General features: G+C 41.5%; 1 protein-coding gene across 3 annotated transcripts in view; it reads left to right on the top strand.

Annotated features, from left to right (window-relative positions):
• Positions 1–18,200, top strand: part of LOC126253215 (Werner syndrome ATP-dependent helicase-like) — a 215,509-nt gene that overhangs the window by 131,410 nt on the left and 65,899 nt on the right. For all 3 annotated transcript variants that reach the window (XM_049954396.1, XM_049954397.1, XM_049954398.1), the window contains one exon: positions 5,662–5,791. In XM_049954396.1, the coding sequence (XP_049810353.1) occupies positions 5,662–5,791 (130 nt within the window). The remainder of the gene's footprint in view (positions 1–5,661; positions 5,792–18,200) is intronic.

The following is an 18,200-nucleotide window of genomic DNA, read 5'->3' as shown; positions in this document are numbered from 1 at the left end:
GATATAATGGAGGTGGACCCTGTGGAGCTACTTGAAGAATGGAAAAAATATGGGTGCCATGGAAGTGCAAAACTGTATGAGGAGAGTCAATGGCAAATTGGAAAAATCGGCAAAATTTATTCTAATGTTTAGTACTCCAGAATTACCTGAACATATCCTTGCAGGCTATATCCGTCTTAAGGTTCGCCTGTTTGTTCTTAACCCAGTGTGATGCTACAAATGTCATAGATTTGGCAATGCTACTATAGGATGTCATGGGAGGGCTGCGTGTGGCAGTTGTGGAGGCTCAGCTCACAAATCAGGCAATTCTTGTATACTTCCTCCGAAATGTTTCAACTGCTCTGTGGCTCATCCAGTGTGGAGCAGGAAGTGTGAGATTTACAACCAGGAAAGGAAAATTCTAGAGTTGAAAGTCAAGAGACGCATACCCTATGGTGAAGCTACAAAAGCTTTCAAAGCTATGTAACCTCCAGTTTCCGGTCCTTCTTTTCCATCAACCCTTAAGCCACCAATCACCAAGTGTGATGCCTGCACGCAAACTCAGACCACAGATTAGAGTACAAGCACATGCGCTTGTCACTGTACCAGCTAAGGAAACACCCCACTTGAAACTGAAGTCATTTGGAAGCTGTCAGCAATGGGCTTACCACCTAAGCTGCATACCAGTACCCACCATCACAAGCCAACTAAGCCGTTCCTGTAACCAAGGCAACCACCTCCTCCCATCAGTAAAGAGAAATGTCCTTCGAAAAGTAGTTTCAAGTCCAAGAAAGCAGTAGTTAAACCTTCAGATCGCCAAGCTCTCTGCCTCTCTGATGGGGCCTATGCTTTGCAGGATACAAACTTCCCATCGAAGGAACCAGAGTGCCGGAAACCGGCTAACATTCTCCCTGACCTCCCCAGTAAATCACCACCTCTGAGGGAGAAAGAAAAAAACAACCATCGCTAAACAGTGGCTTCCGCAGGGACTTCTGTAACCCAGTGAAATTTAAATGCACATCACTCACTTTTGGAAGAAATACAGCTCCTGGTCCAGGAGAAACTGTTCTACATCTGCTTACAAGAAACACATCTTAAAGTTACTGGCACACCTGCATTACAGGATTACCACCCATATAGAAAGGACGATACTACTGGAGACAGGGCTAAAGGTGGAATAGCTGCTTTCATTCATGACAGATGCCACTCCTCTTACTGCCCTCTTACCAAGGCCGTGCAAGCAGTTGCTTTGATAGTTCTCTCACCCTTTAATATCACAGTGTCTTCTTTGTATGTACTGCCTAATGATGGTTTGGATGTAGACGCACTGGCAGAACTCTTCTGGGCACTCTCACGCCCATTCCTCCTTGTGGGAGACTTCAATGCACACAATGTGCTATTGGGCTTGGCTACCACTTGCTCCAGGGGTCAGATGATCAAGTGACTCATCCATTCTGAGAATATCTGTCTTCTGAACGCAGGTCAGATGACACACTTTTTCATGGCTACAGGGTCTCTTTCAGCCATTGGCATTTGTTTTTGTCCCCGAGTTATTGCAGACTCAGTCTACTGGGAAGTGACTCCAGATGTACATTCTAGTGACTACTTCCCAATGTGGGTCTGTCTGCTGATTATGACGGTGGCTGACAGGAGACCACAAAGATGGATGATACATGGGGCAAATTGATTGCAGTACAGTTGACAGGCTATTTTTGAACAAAAGGATTGTTCACAGGAGATGGTGGCCCATATCACTTGTGAGATCCAATGGGCCGCTGCAGAGTTCATCCACCAGTCCAGTAATCACCTCAGACAATGGCCTTTACCTTGGTGGAATGATGACTGTTGATTGGCGATCAAGGCCAGATGAACAGCTCTGCAGAACTTCAAACACTATCCAACTACAGGAAACCTTCATGCCTTCAGATCTGCAAAAGCACATGCGAGGCAAGTGATAAAAGAATGGAAGAGGGCTTCCTGGAGGGAATTCATGACTTCCATTAATCATTCCACTTCTGCTGCGCAAGTTTGGGAATCAATAAGACAGATTTCAGGCAAGGGCAGTACACATCCCCTTAGGGCCTTTTTAAGTAATGGGGTGTTGGTGGACATGCCATGTTTTAACTGAATGCTCCTTTACTGTTACTATGTCACCCAGACAAGCTCCTGCTTTTCAGGGTTCTGTAGGGCTCCAGACATGAGGAAGCTCAATTTCTTCTCCATGTGGGAACTGGAATCAGCTTTGTCTGAAGCCAGATACTTTGCTCCAGGACCTGATGAGATCCATTATGCCATGCTTCATCACCTGTGCCCAGAATCCACAGCTCCTCTCGTTTGTCAGATCTGGTTTGATGGACAGTACCCCATGACTTGGAAGGAGGCAATATTAATTCCATTCTGGAAATCAGACAAGGACTGTAGCGCCACTAACTGTTACAAGAGTGTAGCCCTTACCAGTTGTATGAGTAAGACTCTGGAATGCATGGTCAACTGCTGCCTCGTGTGGCTGCTCGAATCCGAGGTCACCTGAGCCATTCCCAGTGCAGTTTCAGACACTACCTTTCCACCCTTGACAACTTAATTCTACTGGAGACGGTGACATAGGAGTCCTTCTTACACTGGAACCATTTGGTTTGTGTGTTTTTTGACCTCGCAAAAGCATATGACACAACATGGAGGTACAACATCCTTCGTCAACTTCATGAATGGGGACTATGTGGATGCCTGCCACTTCTTATCCAATTCTTTCATGAGGATCGGTGTTTTCGATATCACATTGGCAATGCCTTGTCTGCCTGTTATGTTCAAGAGGAAAGGGTCCCACAAGGCAGTGTCCTCAGTGTCACATTGTTTGCCATCGCTATCAGTGGCATTTCCTCCGCAGTCAGGAGCCCTGTCAAATGCTCTTTGTTTGTGGATAACTTTGCCATCTTCTACGCTCCCTCTGATCTTATAACAATGATGAGGCAGCTACACCTGCCCATTAGGAGGCTGGAAACCTGAGCCAGGACAATTGGTTTTCGGTTCTTGTCTGAGCAGACTACAATGTCAATTTTAACTGTGCTCGCTGAAGTTTTAACCAACCAGTGCTCACAATGGGGGACAATGTTTTACATTTTTGAGAAACTCTGTGCTTTTTGGGTTTATTATTTGACTTGAAATTAACTTGGCTCCCACAGCTGAAAGACCTACGAACAAAGGGCTTCCAGTTATTGAATATTTTGAAATGCCTTAGCAGAAAAACATGGGGAGCTGACAGGTTCTGCCTCCTGCAGTTTTATAGGGCATTTGCTTGATCACATTTAGATTATGGCATTGTGGTCTATGGATCAGCCCATCCTTCCTACCTCAAGATGTTAGATGCTGTCCACCACAAGGGCATTCAGATATCGACTGGAGCCTTTCAGACCAGCCCAGGTCAGAATCTGTGTGCAGAGGTTGGTGAACCACCACTCGGGATTCGGCAACGTATCTTTTTGGCTCGACAGGCGCTGAAAATCTCAGCGTCACCTCAGTCATTGACATTTAGTTTAGTGGTCCAACCCACCTTGAATGGCTGTTCAGGAATTGGCCCCAGGCAACCAAGCCTTTTGGGATACATGCTACAGATTGTCAAAAGGATTTGTATCTATCAGACATAAAAATACACAGCCAGGGATGGAACACATTGCCGCCTTGGTGTCATCAGAGGCCCAAAGTGATTTTTGAGCTTGACACAATACAAGAAAACTTGTACTCCAGATTATGTTTTTACAACTTTGTTTTCATCCATTTTAAGTATGTACCACAGTTTTATTGTTGTTTATACAGATGGATCCCTGCAAGAGAATGTCCTCCATTGTTCAGATGTTTCCACTGGTAGGGTTTTTAAAGTGTGTCTTCTGGAACACTTTACAAATTACGTTACGGAGTTATATGGCATCCTGATTGTACTGGGGAGGGTTCACAGACATCACCATTCAAGGTTTCTTCTCTGTTCAGACTCACTTAGTGCACTGCAAGTATTTCGCCAAATGTACCCAGTAGTAGACCAGCTGACTCAGCTCATCCATGACTCCTTACACAATGGCTCAAGGTGATCTACCCTGGCCACATCTGTATTGAGGGCAATGACAAAGCCGCGAAGGAAGCATGTCGGGATGGTGCTGTTCATCAATGTCCCATCCCATTGCACGACATCATCTCATTTTCTGACAGATGCATCATGAGTCAGTGGGTGACTGAATGGTTGCAGGTGACAGAAAACAAACTGCGGTCATTCAAATCAACCACAAAGGCATGGCAGACTTCATGTCAGCTTTACTGCTGGAAAGAGGTTCTGCATACCAGTCTGTGCATTGGACATAGCCCTTTAACACATGGCTTCCTCCTCAGAGGTTTGGGGGTGGTGGTGGGGGTGGAGGGGGGGGGGGGCAGAAGATCCACCACTATGTAAAGTTTGTGGTATGCCACTTCCAGTGCAGCATATTGTGGCAACATGTGTCCTGTATGTTGATATTAGGGCAGCACTCAATCTCAATGGAGTTCTGCCCACCATCCTAACATATACTGATCCCAATGTTACAAGGGTGGTGAAATTTTGTAGCACATCCCTAAATTTTTGAGGAAGGGAGGCAGATTTTAATAAATGATAAACTGCTCCACATGTGGGGACACCCATGAGATTAGCATGCTGACTTTTTGTCAGGGCACTGATGTCCGTGATGTTGAGTGCCCCTCACATCAAATTATTATCATCATCTTTTACTCCTAAATTATTTAAATTGGGAGAGAGACATACTGGGAAACAATAATTGGGGGGACTCAGTTCTTTGAGTCGGTTCCTACAAGAATTGTTGAATGTTCACTACAAATAATTCATGTTACACAGTTGTGAACCCAGAAAACCTTAGGATGCTTGATGGATTCCCCAGTTATGTGATACTATTTGGTGTTAAGAAATGAAAGTAAACAAAGTATGTCAGTGTTTTTTTTTTTTTTTTTTTTTTTTCCTACATGATAACTTCATATTGCTAGCAAAGAATTGTGGATATTTCAGCAGTTCCACTGCATGCACCTCCCAAGTGAAGTTATTATCAAGCTCTAGTCCAAATAATTCAACATTGTCAACTTCTGTCTGCAAGTCCTCTTGCTTATATTGGGTGGAACCCTCTTGCAGGTTCTGAACTGCACACAGAGGTTTCTCAAGGTTAAATGGCAGTAAATTGGCTAAAAACACGACCAATGCTGTAGTATTGATGTGTACATCTTTGCAGTGCTCTAAATGTAGGTTGAATGGTAAATTTAAAGCCCATGGCATGTTGTTTTAGTAAAAAACATCAGAAGCCGCAGAAAAAGATAACATCTTTTGACAAAAGTGTACATTTTCAGATCATTTTGATGGGTGTTGAGCAGACCAAACAGGCAAACCATGGAAGAAACCCATAACTCAGCAATGGTATCTAACACGTAAAATTATAAAAATGAGTCTTTTGAGAAACTTTTTTTGAAAATGAAATGTAAAAATTTTCGATCTGTTTGTACACACTCACCGAAAGAGAAAAATATTTTGTTTACAGCAGATAAATTTTGTACACTCTCCAAAATGATTTGTAAATATCACTGTTGCCAACTAGATCAAACACTGTCCCTCAATTTTACCATAGTTTTTAAGTAATGAATAAAAGTTTCTGTTTTCACAAGGCCGAACACTCATCCAGGAAGGATATCTTGTTGAGGATGGAAGTTCCTTCATGCGTCATGGAATGAAACATGTTGGGTTTCCAATGACAACTGTTAGGCTTTCAAAACTTGGGGAGTCTTTCCTCAGAAAGTAAGTACATGTTCTTAAATATTCTTTGATATATTTTATTGAACAAATATTTTTCAGTGTTGTTATTTTACAAGTCATTGTTTTTAAGTTTTCCCTCAGTTATACCACGTAATAAACATTAAGACTTTTCAAATCCCACAGCAGTCGGAGCAACCTGAACCATAGTAGTGTAATTGAAAGTGTATATTTTTAACTGGAATGTTTAAATTTTGTAGAGTAAAGCCAGTGCAAATAGAGTTTAATTTTATCATTGCATTTCGGAAGATTTTTGATGTAAATTCATCAGTGGTCACCAAACTTATGAAGCTTCTGGGCTACCGTACCACTTTAAAATCCTACTTGGAGCTATCAAACTCCTTATCTTAAATATGAGTCAGTCCATTTTAAGTTGTGAAGTAACAACAGAACTTCTGGATCATTTTGACTTCATTCAGCAATTCCTTGGTGCATCATCGTTTTTGATTGAAATTCAACATTTTCAGAACCGACTTTGATGCTACACATTTCATGCCCCCCCCCCCCCCACACACACACACTAAAAAAAAAAGGCTTGGCATGAGCCAAAGGATATGCTGACATCAGCACCAATCCCAGAACCATTTTCTTTACTTCTTCCACATTGTCATCAGTAATTGATGTGCTAGGACACCCAGGGCAGTCATCATCTTCAGCGTCTTCATGATCCTCTTTGAAACATTTATAACACTTGTAAACGCTTGTCGTACTCATAGTAGATTCACCAAAAGCCACTGTCAACTTTTCATATGCAGTGGTGCACTTTATCCCATTTTTCAACCAAAATTTTTATGCAAATTCTTTGATATATCTTTTTTTAGAGTAAAAATTCACTGAGTACTTAAAAACATGTATAACCTTATCAGCTGTCAACAATAGACTAAATATGCAGAACACCTGAAAATGCAAACATGCGTCAGTAACGTGTACCAACAAGGTAGGATAAAAAAAAAAAAAACAGATGTATAAAGCCTGTTGAATAATTCTAGTTACTTTTTGATCACACATTGTACTTGCACAAAACTGTACAGATGTAATAGTAAACATTATCTCAGTTTTATTTTTGCAGCTATCATGTAATGAATCTGCAGTTTTGATTAATTCACTGTCATCATATGGTTTTTTATTCTGTGAAATAATTTCTTGGAATTCAGAATGATGCGTCTTTTCTAATGGTTTTAAAGAAGTTGTATGCTGAGCATTAAGTTCGAATTTTAGCTGCCATACCTTTTCTTTCCTTAGAGCAGAATCCAGTGGGAAATCCTTTTCAATCCCTGGATGAATGGTTTTGAAGAGACATAAGAAATTCCCATTCTTCTCAACTGATAGACTTGCATAGCACAGTAAACAGGTCCATTTGCCCTGTACTTGTGTAAAGTAGTAGTTTCCCATTTTGAATAAAAGTGATAAGTCTTTTGCGTGAACATACCATCATTATAACAAACTTACCTTCATATCAACGTGTAGATCAAACTTCCCACATTGGCAGATATCTGATATACAAACAAAAGACCTGATGGGCACAACCTCATTGTGTGTACAATCAACTGTGAGGGTGACAATGTAGTCAACATTGACAGTTGTGCAAAAGAAACAAGCAATTCTTGTGACTGAAATTGGAACTCAGTGAAGCAATCCACTAGCCAGCCTGAGTGTTATTGCGATCTACCGAAAATTTTCCTGCAGCCCAGAAGTATCTCATGATTGATGGTTTGGCAGTCACTGGTCTGTATAATGCAGAGTCGGACACTTATGCATTGATAATTTCTGCAGTTTTTGAGGAATATTATAGCTTCGGCGATATTAATATGATACTGGAAAGTAATAGATGTTATACAAAAAGGGGTGAGAGTTTCTGTTTGGTGGAGTGGGTAAGGTGGAAGGAGGAGGGGTGTGTGACAATCAAGAGGGAGATGCAGCAAGGGAGTAAGATAAGAATGTGGCACCAGAGGTCTTGCTCTTGTGCAAGCACTAGATTTGTGTGTGGTACTCAATGAAGTGGAGGAGTGGACTGGGAGGTAACAAGAGAGAGGGAGACTGCATGTAGAAAGTGTGAGTGTAGTTTGAGGAGTTGAACTGGGGTCATAAAGGCAGGAGTGAAGGAAATTGAGAGACAAGGACTAGTGAAGGTTGAAACTGGGTGGTTTGCAGATTCCAAGGATGTGTTGTAAGGGTAATTGAAAAAGGTTTTTTCATCACTCTCAAGAATTGTATAGTTTGGCCTTGTTTCTAATTTGTTTCTAAATCGTCTTTTGTCCATGGGAAATCACTGCATACTACCAACTGCCTGACTGAGGTAAGAATGAATCTACATTCTCAGCCCAGTTTGACAGGGCATCTCTGTCTCCAGTCTCAGCTTTTGTACACTATTCAGTTTGTCAACATGGCTTGAAGGATCATTACTGGCTTACACTTCAACCACTTTTTAAGCACAAGAAATAGAACTGGTCAGTGGATCAATGAACTATTGTGGAATCAAGGTCTCCATAGCTCAGCCATACTGGGACATAAGAAGTTTATTTAATTTGTGCTGTTTGCAAAACATTTAGTGCTCTAGTGTAGGTCGGTTGTGCAACAGAATACCATTTAACCAGGGGTGGAAAGAATCTTTGGTAGGATATCCTTCATTTTCAGGCATGATAATTTGGCAGGGGGGTGCGCTACTCCTTTGTTACTTATTCTTGTGGGTGATGGAGGGATTAGAATGTGTGGGGCATGGCACAGGAAATCTATTTGTGAAGTAGGGTTGAAGGGTAGTGACCATCTATGAAGTTGCTCATGAGTCCTTCAGCATATTGTGCAAGGGGTTTGTATCACTGCAGACATGCAGTAAGAACAGCCAGGTTGTATGAAAGTGACTTTTTGCTGTGGAAGGGACGACAGGTGTCAAAATGCAGGTAATGTTGATGGTTGGTGGGTTTGATATGGATAGAGAAGTGGATGGAGCCATCTGAGACATGGGCATCAGTGTCCAGATATGTTGCATGTCAGGTGGTGGACAACAGGTGAAATGGATGGGAGAGGTGGTGTTGACATTGAAAGGAATGAGGATGGGTGTTTCGGCTCTCAGTCCGGATCATGAAGATGTCATTAATGAACCCAAATCAGATGAGGGGTTTGGGATTTTGAGAGACTTCGAAGGTTTCCTCTAGATGGTCCATGAAAAGGTTGACTTAGAGGGTGCGTTGCAGGTGCCACGGATTTTTTTATATACCTTCCCCTCAAAGGAGAAGTAGTTGTGTGTGAGGATACAGTTGAAAAGTATATGAGGATTATGTAGTGGCTTTAGAGTCTGGAGGACATTAGGAGGTGTAGTGTTTGATAGTGGTAAGGCAGTGGGCATGAGGAATGTAGTTGTATAGGGAAGTGACATCAGCAGTAATGTGAAGGGGTCCAGGGAGTTGGTGAAGAAAGTGTGAGGCTAGGTTTTAGGCAGTGGGCTGGAGCACAATAAGCAGCTACAATGGGGCATCCACCATTATTGGGTTTATGGTTGTGGAGAGCATGTAGATGGTGGATGTATGGGGTTGTTGTTGGAGTGAGGAGGGATATGGACTTGGGGGAGGGATTCTGGGAAGGGCCTAAGGGTTTCAGTAGAGATTATGTTTGGGCTGGGGTCACTGGGCTGGGTTCACTGGGTGGGATCACTATGGCAGAGCTTGTAAGTGAAAGAGTCAGGCAGCTGGCGGAAGCCTTCTGTCAGGTGGACATTGTGATTCATCACGACAGTGGTACAATTTTTTAGGCTGTGGTCTACAATGATCTTCATTAACGAAGAATTAGGTGACAACCAGTAACTACCCCCCCCCCCCCCCCCCAAATACCGGATCCTTAAAGAATCGGACTTTTGAAATTACGTTTAAAGATAGTTGGAAGTCACTAAGTGCTCTCCTTCTCAAATACGGGATGAATATAGTGTGGGTAATTTGTGCACTGTGAATTATGCTGCCTCAAGACATATAATTTGTTTCTAACTTTAATAGTTGAGTTGTTATGGTAAACCTTTAATACTAGATTATACATCAGGGCTGGGCAAATACCGTTTCACAAGTGCGGGTGCTCGCAAATGCCCCCAAGGCCTACCCGCGGCTCTCCCCCTCTCTGCCAGCCAGCAGTACCAACACCATCTACATGCCTAGCCACGCACATCACTGCATCATGCCGAGCCACTTGGTCCATTTACTTCTCATCATTTCTATTGTCTGTGTAGACATTGCGTTCGGTGTTTGTGATAAAACAGAACTAGTGGGTGGAAAATGGCTGAGGAGAAGTTAAAATAATTGAAACGAAAGTTCTTTTAACCCAAACTCAGTGTTTGATTTGCAATCCAACATTGTCTTCACGGAAGTAGTACAATGTGAAGCAACATTACCAATTGCTTCACAAGAATGATATAGTCGGTTTCAATAATGAAGAACGAACAGCCAAACTTATCGAACTGAGGCAGAAGAAGGAGAAAGATGTACAGATACATGTAGATAATTATGACATTGATTCACATTATTACTGTTATTAATAATATGTTATTTGCATTTTCTGGCACTTTTATCTTCTCCTGTGCGTATTTACAGGACAAAAACATCATCCACAACGATGCAGCGAAGACAGTAAGCTACCATGTAGCTTTTAAAATAGCTAAAACAGCACGGCTCTTCGGTGATTGTGAATTTGTGAAAGAATGTTTTGTTGGTGCCACAACAATTTTGTGACCAGCATGTCTTCCTGTTTTTGAAACCGTTCCTCTTTCACGGAGAACGGTTTGCAGGCGCATTGAAGAAACGGCAAACAATGTGGAAGCTCAGTTGAGAAACAGGATCAAAGATTTGATTTTCTTTTCATTAGCGTTGGACGAAAGCACTGATGGATGTGATGTTGCTCAACTTGCAGTCTTTTTGCAAGGAGTTAATGCTCAGTTTAATGTGATTGAGGAACTCCTCGATTTAGTGCCACTGCATTACACAACAACGGCTGACAATATACAGGCTGTCCACAGTGAGACTCCAACATTTGAACTCGTTAAATCTGAGAGGAAACACAATTTATTGACTTACAAATACGGGGAAATTGTATAGCAGCTCATAAAGTTTTTATACACAGATGGACGGTTCAGTACACTTGAACATGGGTGCCAGGGGTAGCGCAAAGAATATCAAGTCTATAATCGATTTCGTGCCATGTATTGCAGAGCATCTGTTCTGTGACAGAGTTGATGACAATTCTTATGCGCTGTTTCAAGTCTTGCAGGTCCTTTACTGGTGTAGCATATACCCGGTCTTTTACATAACCCCACAAGAAAAACTCGAGGGGGGGTTATGTCAGGCGAACGTGGCGGCCAAGGAATTGGACCTCCACGGCCAATCCATCGTTGCGGGAATGTGTCATTAAAAAATTTTCAGACATCAAGGCTCCAATGGGGTGGTGTGGCATGGCAAATTGTTCCAACTTGTCCTGGTAGATGGCTCCATCCACAGTCGGCTCCTGAAATAAAAAACGGCCCAACAATGCGATTTATCATCAAACCACATACACATTAACTTTCGGACTGTCACGCATGTGTTCCCTAGGTGCATGTGGATTTTCGGACCCCCAGATGCACACATTGTGACGATTGACAGCCTCTGACACGTGAAAGGTTGCCTCGTCAGTAAACATCACGCATGATAAAAATGTCTCATCCACGGCAATGCGATCTAACATGACACATGCAAATTCTTCTCGCTTTGGTTGATCATCAGGCTTGATTTCTTGCACAACCTGCACTTTATATGCTTACAAACGTAATCGCTGATGAAGCACTTTGTGCACTGTTGAACGTTTCACACGAAGTTCTTGTGCTGCCTGTCGCACTGACTTCCGTTGACTTTGTTTGAATGACCACTGCACTTGTTCCACATGATGTTCGATGATCCCAGGCTTACCACCACCATGCCCTTCCGCAACACTCCCAGTAGCCAAAAACTGATCACACCACGCTTTTTTGTAAACTCGATGAAAGTTTCTTTGCACTTGGCTCGCCGATTTTGTCTCTGCATACCACCAGACCACTTGTGCACGCTCCTTCATATCCTCCATTTTGCTAAAACAATTGATTGCAGCTGCACTACAGCCACTTGGCGTATCAAATTTGCACACCACAAACTTGTTGAGTTGCTCTGTCTGCCCCTTCAGTATTCACAGGTCCACCATCTGAAATGAGAAAGATATAGGATATTAAAATGTTGGAGTCTCATTGTGGACACCTTGTATTTTTGTGCGTAGAACATATAAAAGAGAAATAAGAGCTATGTTGGGAAAAACTTTCATCGATTGCAACTGACTGGATTCCTGCAACAATTGGTCATAAGTCTGGTGTCGTTGCTGTGATACGAAAAAAGCTGAAAGCCGTCGGTGTCCAGCAGGAACTACTAGCAATATGTTGCATTCTTCATCGTGTTAATTTGCTAGCAAAATGTGCCAAACTAGTTGACATCATGGACATGGTTATAAAAACAGTTAACATTCTCAGATCTCACGGTTTGGGACACAGTCAATTCAAATCGTTCCTGGAAGATTTCGAGTGTGAATACGGCAATGGGCATATTTTTGTGAAGTACGCTGGGTGAGTTGAGGTGTTATTTTATAACGATTTTTTTAATTTACCTAAAGATATAGCACTATTTATGCATGTGAAAGGAAAACCGATGAAAGAATTGGACGACCCACAGTGGATTTTAGACCATGCGTTTTTAACTGACGTAACCAAGCATCTAAATAGCTTGAATGTAGCTTTGCAAGGTAGAAAGAGGTAATTATTGAAGTGTTTGACACTATTTTGGCATTCAAGAGAAAACTGCTTTTGTGGACAAAACAGCTGTCAGAAATGTCGTGTGTACACTTCGTGAGTGTTGCACTAGTTGTTGGTGAAAAAAAAATTGGAACAGAAGAGGCTCAAAGAACATTTTGATGGGTTTGTAACAGTGCTATAGTCTCTCGAAGGCATTTTTGATAGTAGATTTGGGACTTAAATCGACTGGAATGCAATGTCAACCTTTTTGCGACTCCTTTTGCAGTTAACGTTGAAAAAGTGCCTTCTGAAATTCAGTTGGAACTCATTGACTTTCAATGCAATCATGTGCTGAAGAAGTAGTTTCACAATGCAGAAACCTTGGAAAGCTTCTACAAATATTTTCCACGTGAACAGTTTCCATTGTTATTTAAAATAGCTGCTTGTATGTATAGTTTTTTTTGGAACAACATACTTGTGCGAAATTGTTTTCTCCATAACGAAACTGACAAAATTTAAGCTTAGGAATAGTCTTACTGATGTTCATCTGACTGGTGCAGTGGGCCTAATGACCAGTAATTTCACACCAAATATCTAGATGCTAGTTCAAAATTATTTTAAAAGTATCCAGGATGATGTAAATTATTGCCTATGTCCTATTCGTACGTAGTACCCCTTCTCCGAACTACACAAGTCTGTGTAAATATAACATAATGATATGAATATAATAGAGGGAAACATTCCACGTGGGAAAAATATATCTAAAACCAAAGATGATGTAACTTACCAAACGAAAGCGTTGGTATGTTGATAGAGACACTGACAAACAAACACACACACAAAATTCAAGCTTTCGCAACCCACGGTTGCTACATCAGGAAAGAGGAAAGGAGAGGGAAAGATGAAAGGATGTGGGTTTTAAGGGAGAGGATAAGGAGTCATTCCAATCCCGGGAGCGGAAAGACTTACCTTAGGGGGAAAAAGGGACAGGTATACACTCGAGCGCGCGCGCACACACACATATATATATATATATATATATATATATATATATATATATATATATATATATATATATATATATATATATATATATATATATACTGGTCTGTTGCCCCTGGAAGCCATTAGATAGGCAACCTGTAATTGGGACAGGTGACTGTTTAATTCGTTTAGTTGTGTATGTGAACAGGCTTACAAAGAATGCATAACGAGCAGCATATCAGTAAAACAGTTCGTTTTGTTTGAAAAAATTAATTTGATACATATATTTCAATGGTTAATAAGCTTGGACAGTGTTTATAAGGCCATAGTGACTAATTGTCAAAGTGAAAATAGATTCTCAATATCTTCAGCATATCAAAAAGTGTAGTAGATGCCACTCCCTATTTGTGTACTCTCACAACCCTTCAATTAAAGATGGCTGACGGAATGACCGGTGTAAATATTCCTTGTCTCTCCATTTGTTTTAAGGTCAACTCCAGCACTGTGTGCCTGCACTATGTGAAAGTACAGTAGAGTCAAAGTCAGTTTTGTTTTATGTTCTTAATTATGTCATCTTTATATGAATGGTACAGTGTGATATGTTTTTGAGCAGGTCTTAATGAGAGGGTGTGGGTTACCAATTAGAAAATACAGGACACTATTTAAAAACAACGCACTGCCATTCATATCCTCGTAGCAAATAAATTTACAAGAAAGGAAGTTATGCTGGTTAAAGTGCTCCTGGTAGTTAAAAATCATTTGCTTGATACTTTTTTATTTTGCCTCTGAACAAAAAGTTATTTTGGGTGGTCAAAATAAATAGGACCCCCTTTATTTTAACGAATACTGGGTTATGTAAAACCGCATCATTTACTGTATTAGTGGAACACGTTGAAAGAGGACTTTAAATGAGATTTGTACATCAGTAACATTCTAAGGTGTGCAAAGATCTACACTGAGGTGACAAAAGTCCTGAGATAGCGATATGCACATACACAGATGGTGGTAATATCATGTGAAAAAGGTATAAAATGGCTGTGCAGTAGCAAAGCTGTCATTTGTATTCAGGTGATTCATGTTAAAAGCTTTCCAATGTGATTGTGGCCACACAAGAGGAATTAACAGACTTTGCATGCAGAGTGGTAGTTGGAGCTAGGTGCATGGGACATTCCATTTTGGAAATTGTTAGGGCATTCAATATTCAGACATCCGTAGTGTCAAGAGTGTGCCGAGAATACCAAATTTCAAGCATTTCCTCTCATTACGGACATTGCAGTGGCCGACAGTCTTCACTTAACAACCAGGAGCAGTGGCATTTGCATAGAATTGTCAGTGCTAACAGACAAGCAACACTGCAACCACAGAAATCAATGTGGGACAAATGACTAATGTATCCAGTAGGATAGTGTGGCGAAATTTACTGTTAATGGGCTGTGGCAGCTGACAACCTATGCGAGTGCCTTCACTAACAGCACATCAATTGCAGCACTCCTCCTGGGCTTGTGACCACATCAGTTGGATGCTAGACAACTCGGAAATTGTAGCCTGGTCACACGAGTCCTGACTTCAGTTGGTAAGAGCTGATGGAAGGATTTGAGTGTGAGTGTGGTGTAGACCCCATAAAACCATGGACCCAAGTTGTCAACAAGACACTGTGCAAGCTAGTGATGGCTCCATAATGGTGCGGGCTGTGTTTACGTGGAATGGAATGGGTCCTCTGCTCTAAATGAACTGATCACTGACTGGAAATGGTTATGTACAGCTACTGGAAGACTATTTGCAGCCAAACTATGATGGAATTTTTATGGATGACAATTCACCATCTCACCACGTCATAATTGTTTGCAATTGATTTGAAGAACACAAGCAAATGATCTGGCCACACAGATCACCCTACGTGAATTCCATCAAACATTTATGGGACATAATTAAGAGGTCAGTTCATGCATAAAATCCTGTGTTGGCAATACTTTCACAATTATGGGTAGAGGCAGGATGGCTCAGTATTTTTGCATAGGACGTCCAACTGTTTGTTGAATCCTTGCTACATTGAGTTGCTGCTCTACATTGGGCAAAACAAGGTCTGACACAATATTAGGAGGTATCCCATGACTTTTGTCACCTCAGTATGTGCTTTTGAACAGATTGCCTGTATTTTGATTAGAATTTTGGTGTTATTTCCCAGTAATGTTTTCTTTTTCCCCCCACTCCCCCATTTCCATGAGGCTTACACTTTCATTTCTGCTCCACTTCAATCTAAGTCCATACTCATCATCCATTCACAGGTTATTTAGGTGATGCAAAAGTTTCAGCACTTCAGATTGAGTGGGTATCAAGTAACCACTTGTGGAATACGGGACTGAAGGAGTGTGTGGCCACGCAAGTGATCTTGACGCAGCTGTGGTGTGCAAAAGATGGATTGAATACACTTCGCAAAGCTTGATGGTACTTGCTGTACATGACCAGTAGTACCATATCGAATGACACAGCTGCCTGTGTGGCTTTTAGCCAAGTAACTCTCACTCTCTTGAGCATAGGATCCAAAGTTGCAGTGTGCACAGACTTGATATGCTTTCTTTACTCACCACTACATCTCGTCCTGTGTTGTGACATAACTAACCACCACATTTCCATAGATTTATGGAAGGGGACACATGCCTGTTGGGTTGCAGTGTTACCCATTTGAAGGGAAGCATGACCAAGCCACGTAGATAACAATTGACAGCTAATGACTGCTCTCATTCAGCTTCACCATCTGGATGCATTGCTCTATTTATGTAATGTCATTCCCCCTCTCCCTCTATTTCTGGGCAAGATTTAATGCATGCAGCACATCTCAAAAACAAATTTCCCTCTTTTTCCAGACCAGTTTTTCTGGAGTCATATTGTGCTTAACCCCTAAACTACTTGGATCAGTTTTATGACACAATCTACAAATTTTGTTGATAAATATGAACATAGTAAAAGGTGTCAGATTTAATTTGAGTTCCAGCAGGTTAGAGGCACATTTTCACTATGCCTCCACTTAGTGCTGGTTTTTATGGGCTGCATGCTCACACTGCAAAATCAAATCCAAGTTTTACATTGTTCGGAAATTCACCAACCTCTCACAGGGCAGCCAGCCTGTAGCTGTGTTCTATGTTTCTGCAAAAGAACTGACACATGGTCATAGGGATCGCTGATCCTTTCTGGTGCTGTCAGGATCATAATCAAACTCTGTGGTAGACGAGGATTAATCTCTTCGCTCATTTCAAAAAAAAAAAAAAAAAAAAGGCTGTGTCCAACACAAATCGTTCAGTAATGGCTATGGTACATTTGCTTGCTGACGTTGGCAGTGTTGTAAACAATGTAGTTCAGCCCCGATCTCTACCTGTATTTGACGCAACCAGAGTTCAGAACACTCACCAACTAAAACTAAAACTGTCACACTAAAGTACCTGCATTATACTTTCATCTGAACATATATAAATGAAAACCACATCAAATACTCTTCACAACTCCTTGCCAGTCACATTGCATCACAAATGTACAAAACAATGGCACAACTGTATAAGAATTATGGCCAGGCTGCAGTAGTAATTCCTCTGCTTGGCCGAGCTGTGCCAGCCTCGGCCAGGTCACACTGGGCTGACTGGCGGTTGCTTTGGTAGCACATTTCTTGCATGCTGAAATACTTGGGTGTGACATCATTACGACGAGTATGCTCTGTATTGAAGATGATGTAAACCTTGTATCTATTTTTGTGATCATTCAAGATGCTAAGCTGCAGTAGCCATTTTAGTGGATGTATTGAGGAAGCAGTTCATTATGTCTTCAATGAGTGTATTCATTGTGATTCTCCCTCTCTCTCTTTTGTGACAAATGAGGAACTTCCTACTTCACAGGAAGGCTGTTGTTTGTGATTAGAAATTAAAGAAAGAGATGAACATTTTGGGGAAATTTCTTAGAACAAATAATATCTATATGTCATTTGTGAAGAAAGAGATTTCTTTCAGGCATATAATATATATAACAGCATTGGCTATGGTGGAAGGTGTTACTGTATTTTAACCAGGAATCGATTAAAATTGCATGATACAGAAAAAGAGCTGGTGGGATGCATTGTAAAAAGCATTCTGGATGGGGTATCCTTTTTAAACCTCTGTGCTCCCTCCAGATCAAAAACAGAGCTTGCAAAGGAAAAGCTTTTCAGCAATGAAGTCCCAAATGAGACAGGGAAAGCCGGGCGGAGTGGCTGAGCGGTTCTAGGCGCTACAGTCTGGAACCGTGCAACCGCTACGGTCACAGGTTCGAATCCTGCCTCGGGCATGGCTGTGTGTGATGTCCTTAGGCTAGTTAGGTTTAAGTAGTTCTACGTTCTAGGGGGCTCATAACTTCAGCAGTTAAGTCCCATAGTGCTCAGAGCCATTTGAACCATTTTGAGACAGGGAAAAGACTAAAGGCAACATCATCATCACAGGAGATTTTATTTTGATTTAAAGGGTGATTGATTCCAGAGGCATAACACTCTGTTGTGGTACCTTGCAAAACACAATTGGAAGTCTGAACATGACAGATGTACCTGAGCAACTTGGCATTAGGCATACTCACTAGACAAGTCTCATCAGTAGCAGCATCAAGATCTGATGGAATCTAGATCACACTGGG

This window comes from Schistocerca nitens, chromosome 4, assembly GCF_023898315.1.
Source record: "Schistocerca nitens isolate TAMUIC-IGC-003100 chromosome 4, iqSchNite1.1, whole genome shotgun sequence".
In the NCBI taxonomy this organism is placed as follows: Eukaryota; Metazoa; Arthropoda; class Insecta; order Orthoptera; family Acrididae; genus Schistocerca; species Schistocerca nitens.
The sequence above is the reverse complement of the archived record's forward strand: the minus strand, read 5'-3'. Positions and strand labels throughout refer to the sequence as shown.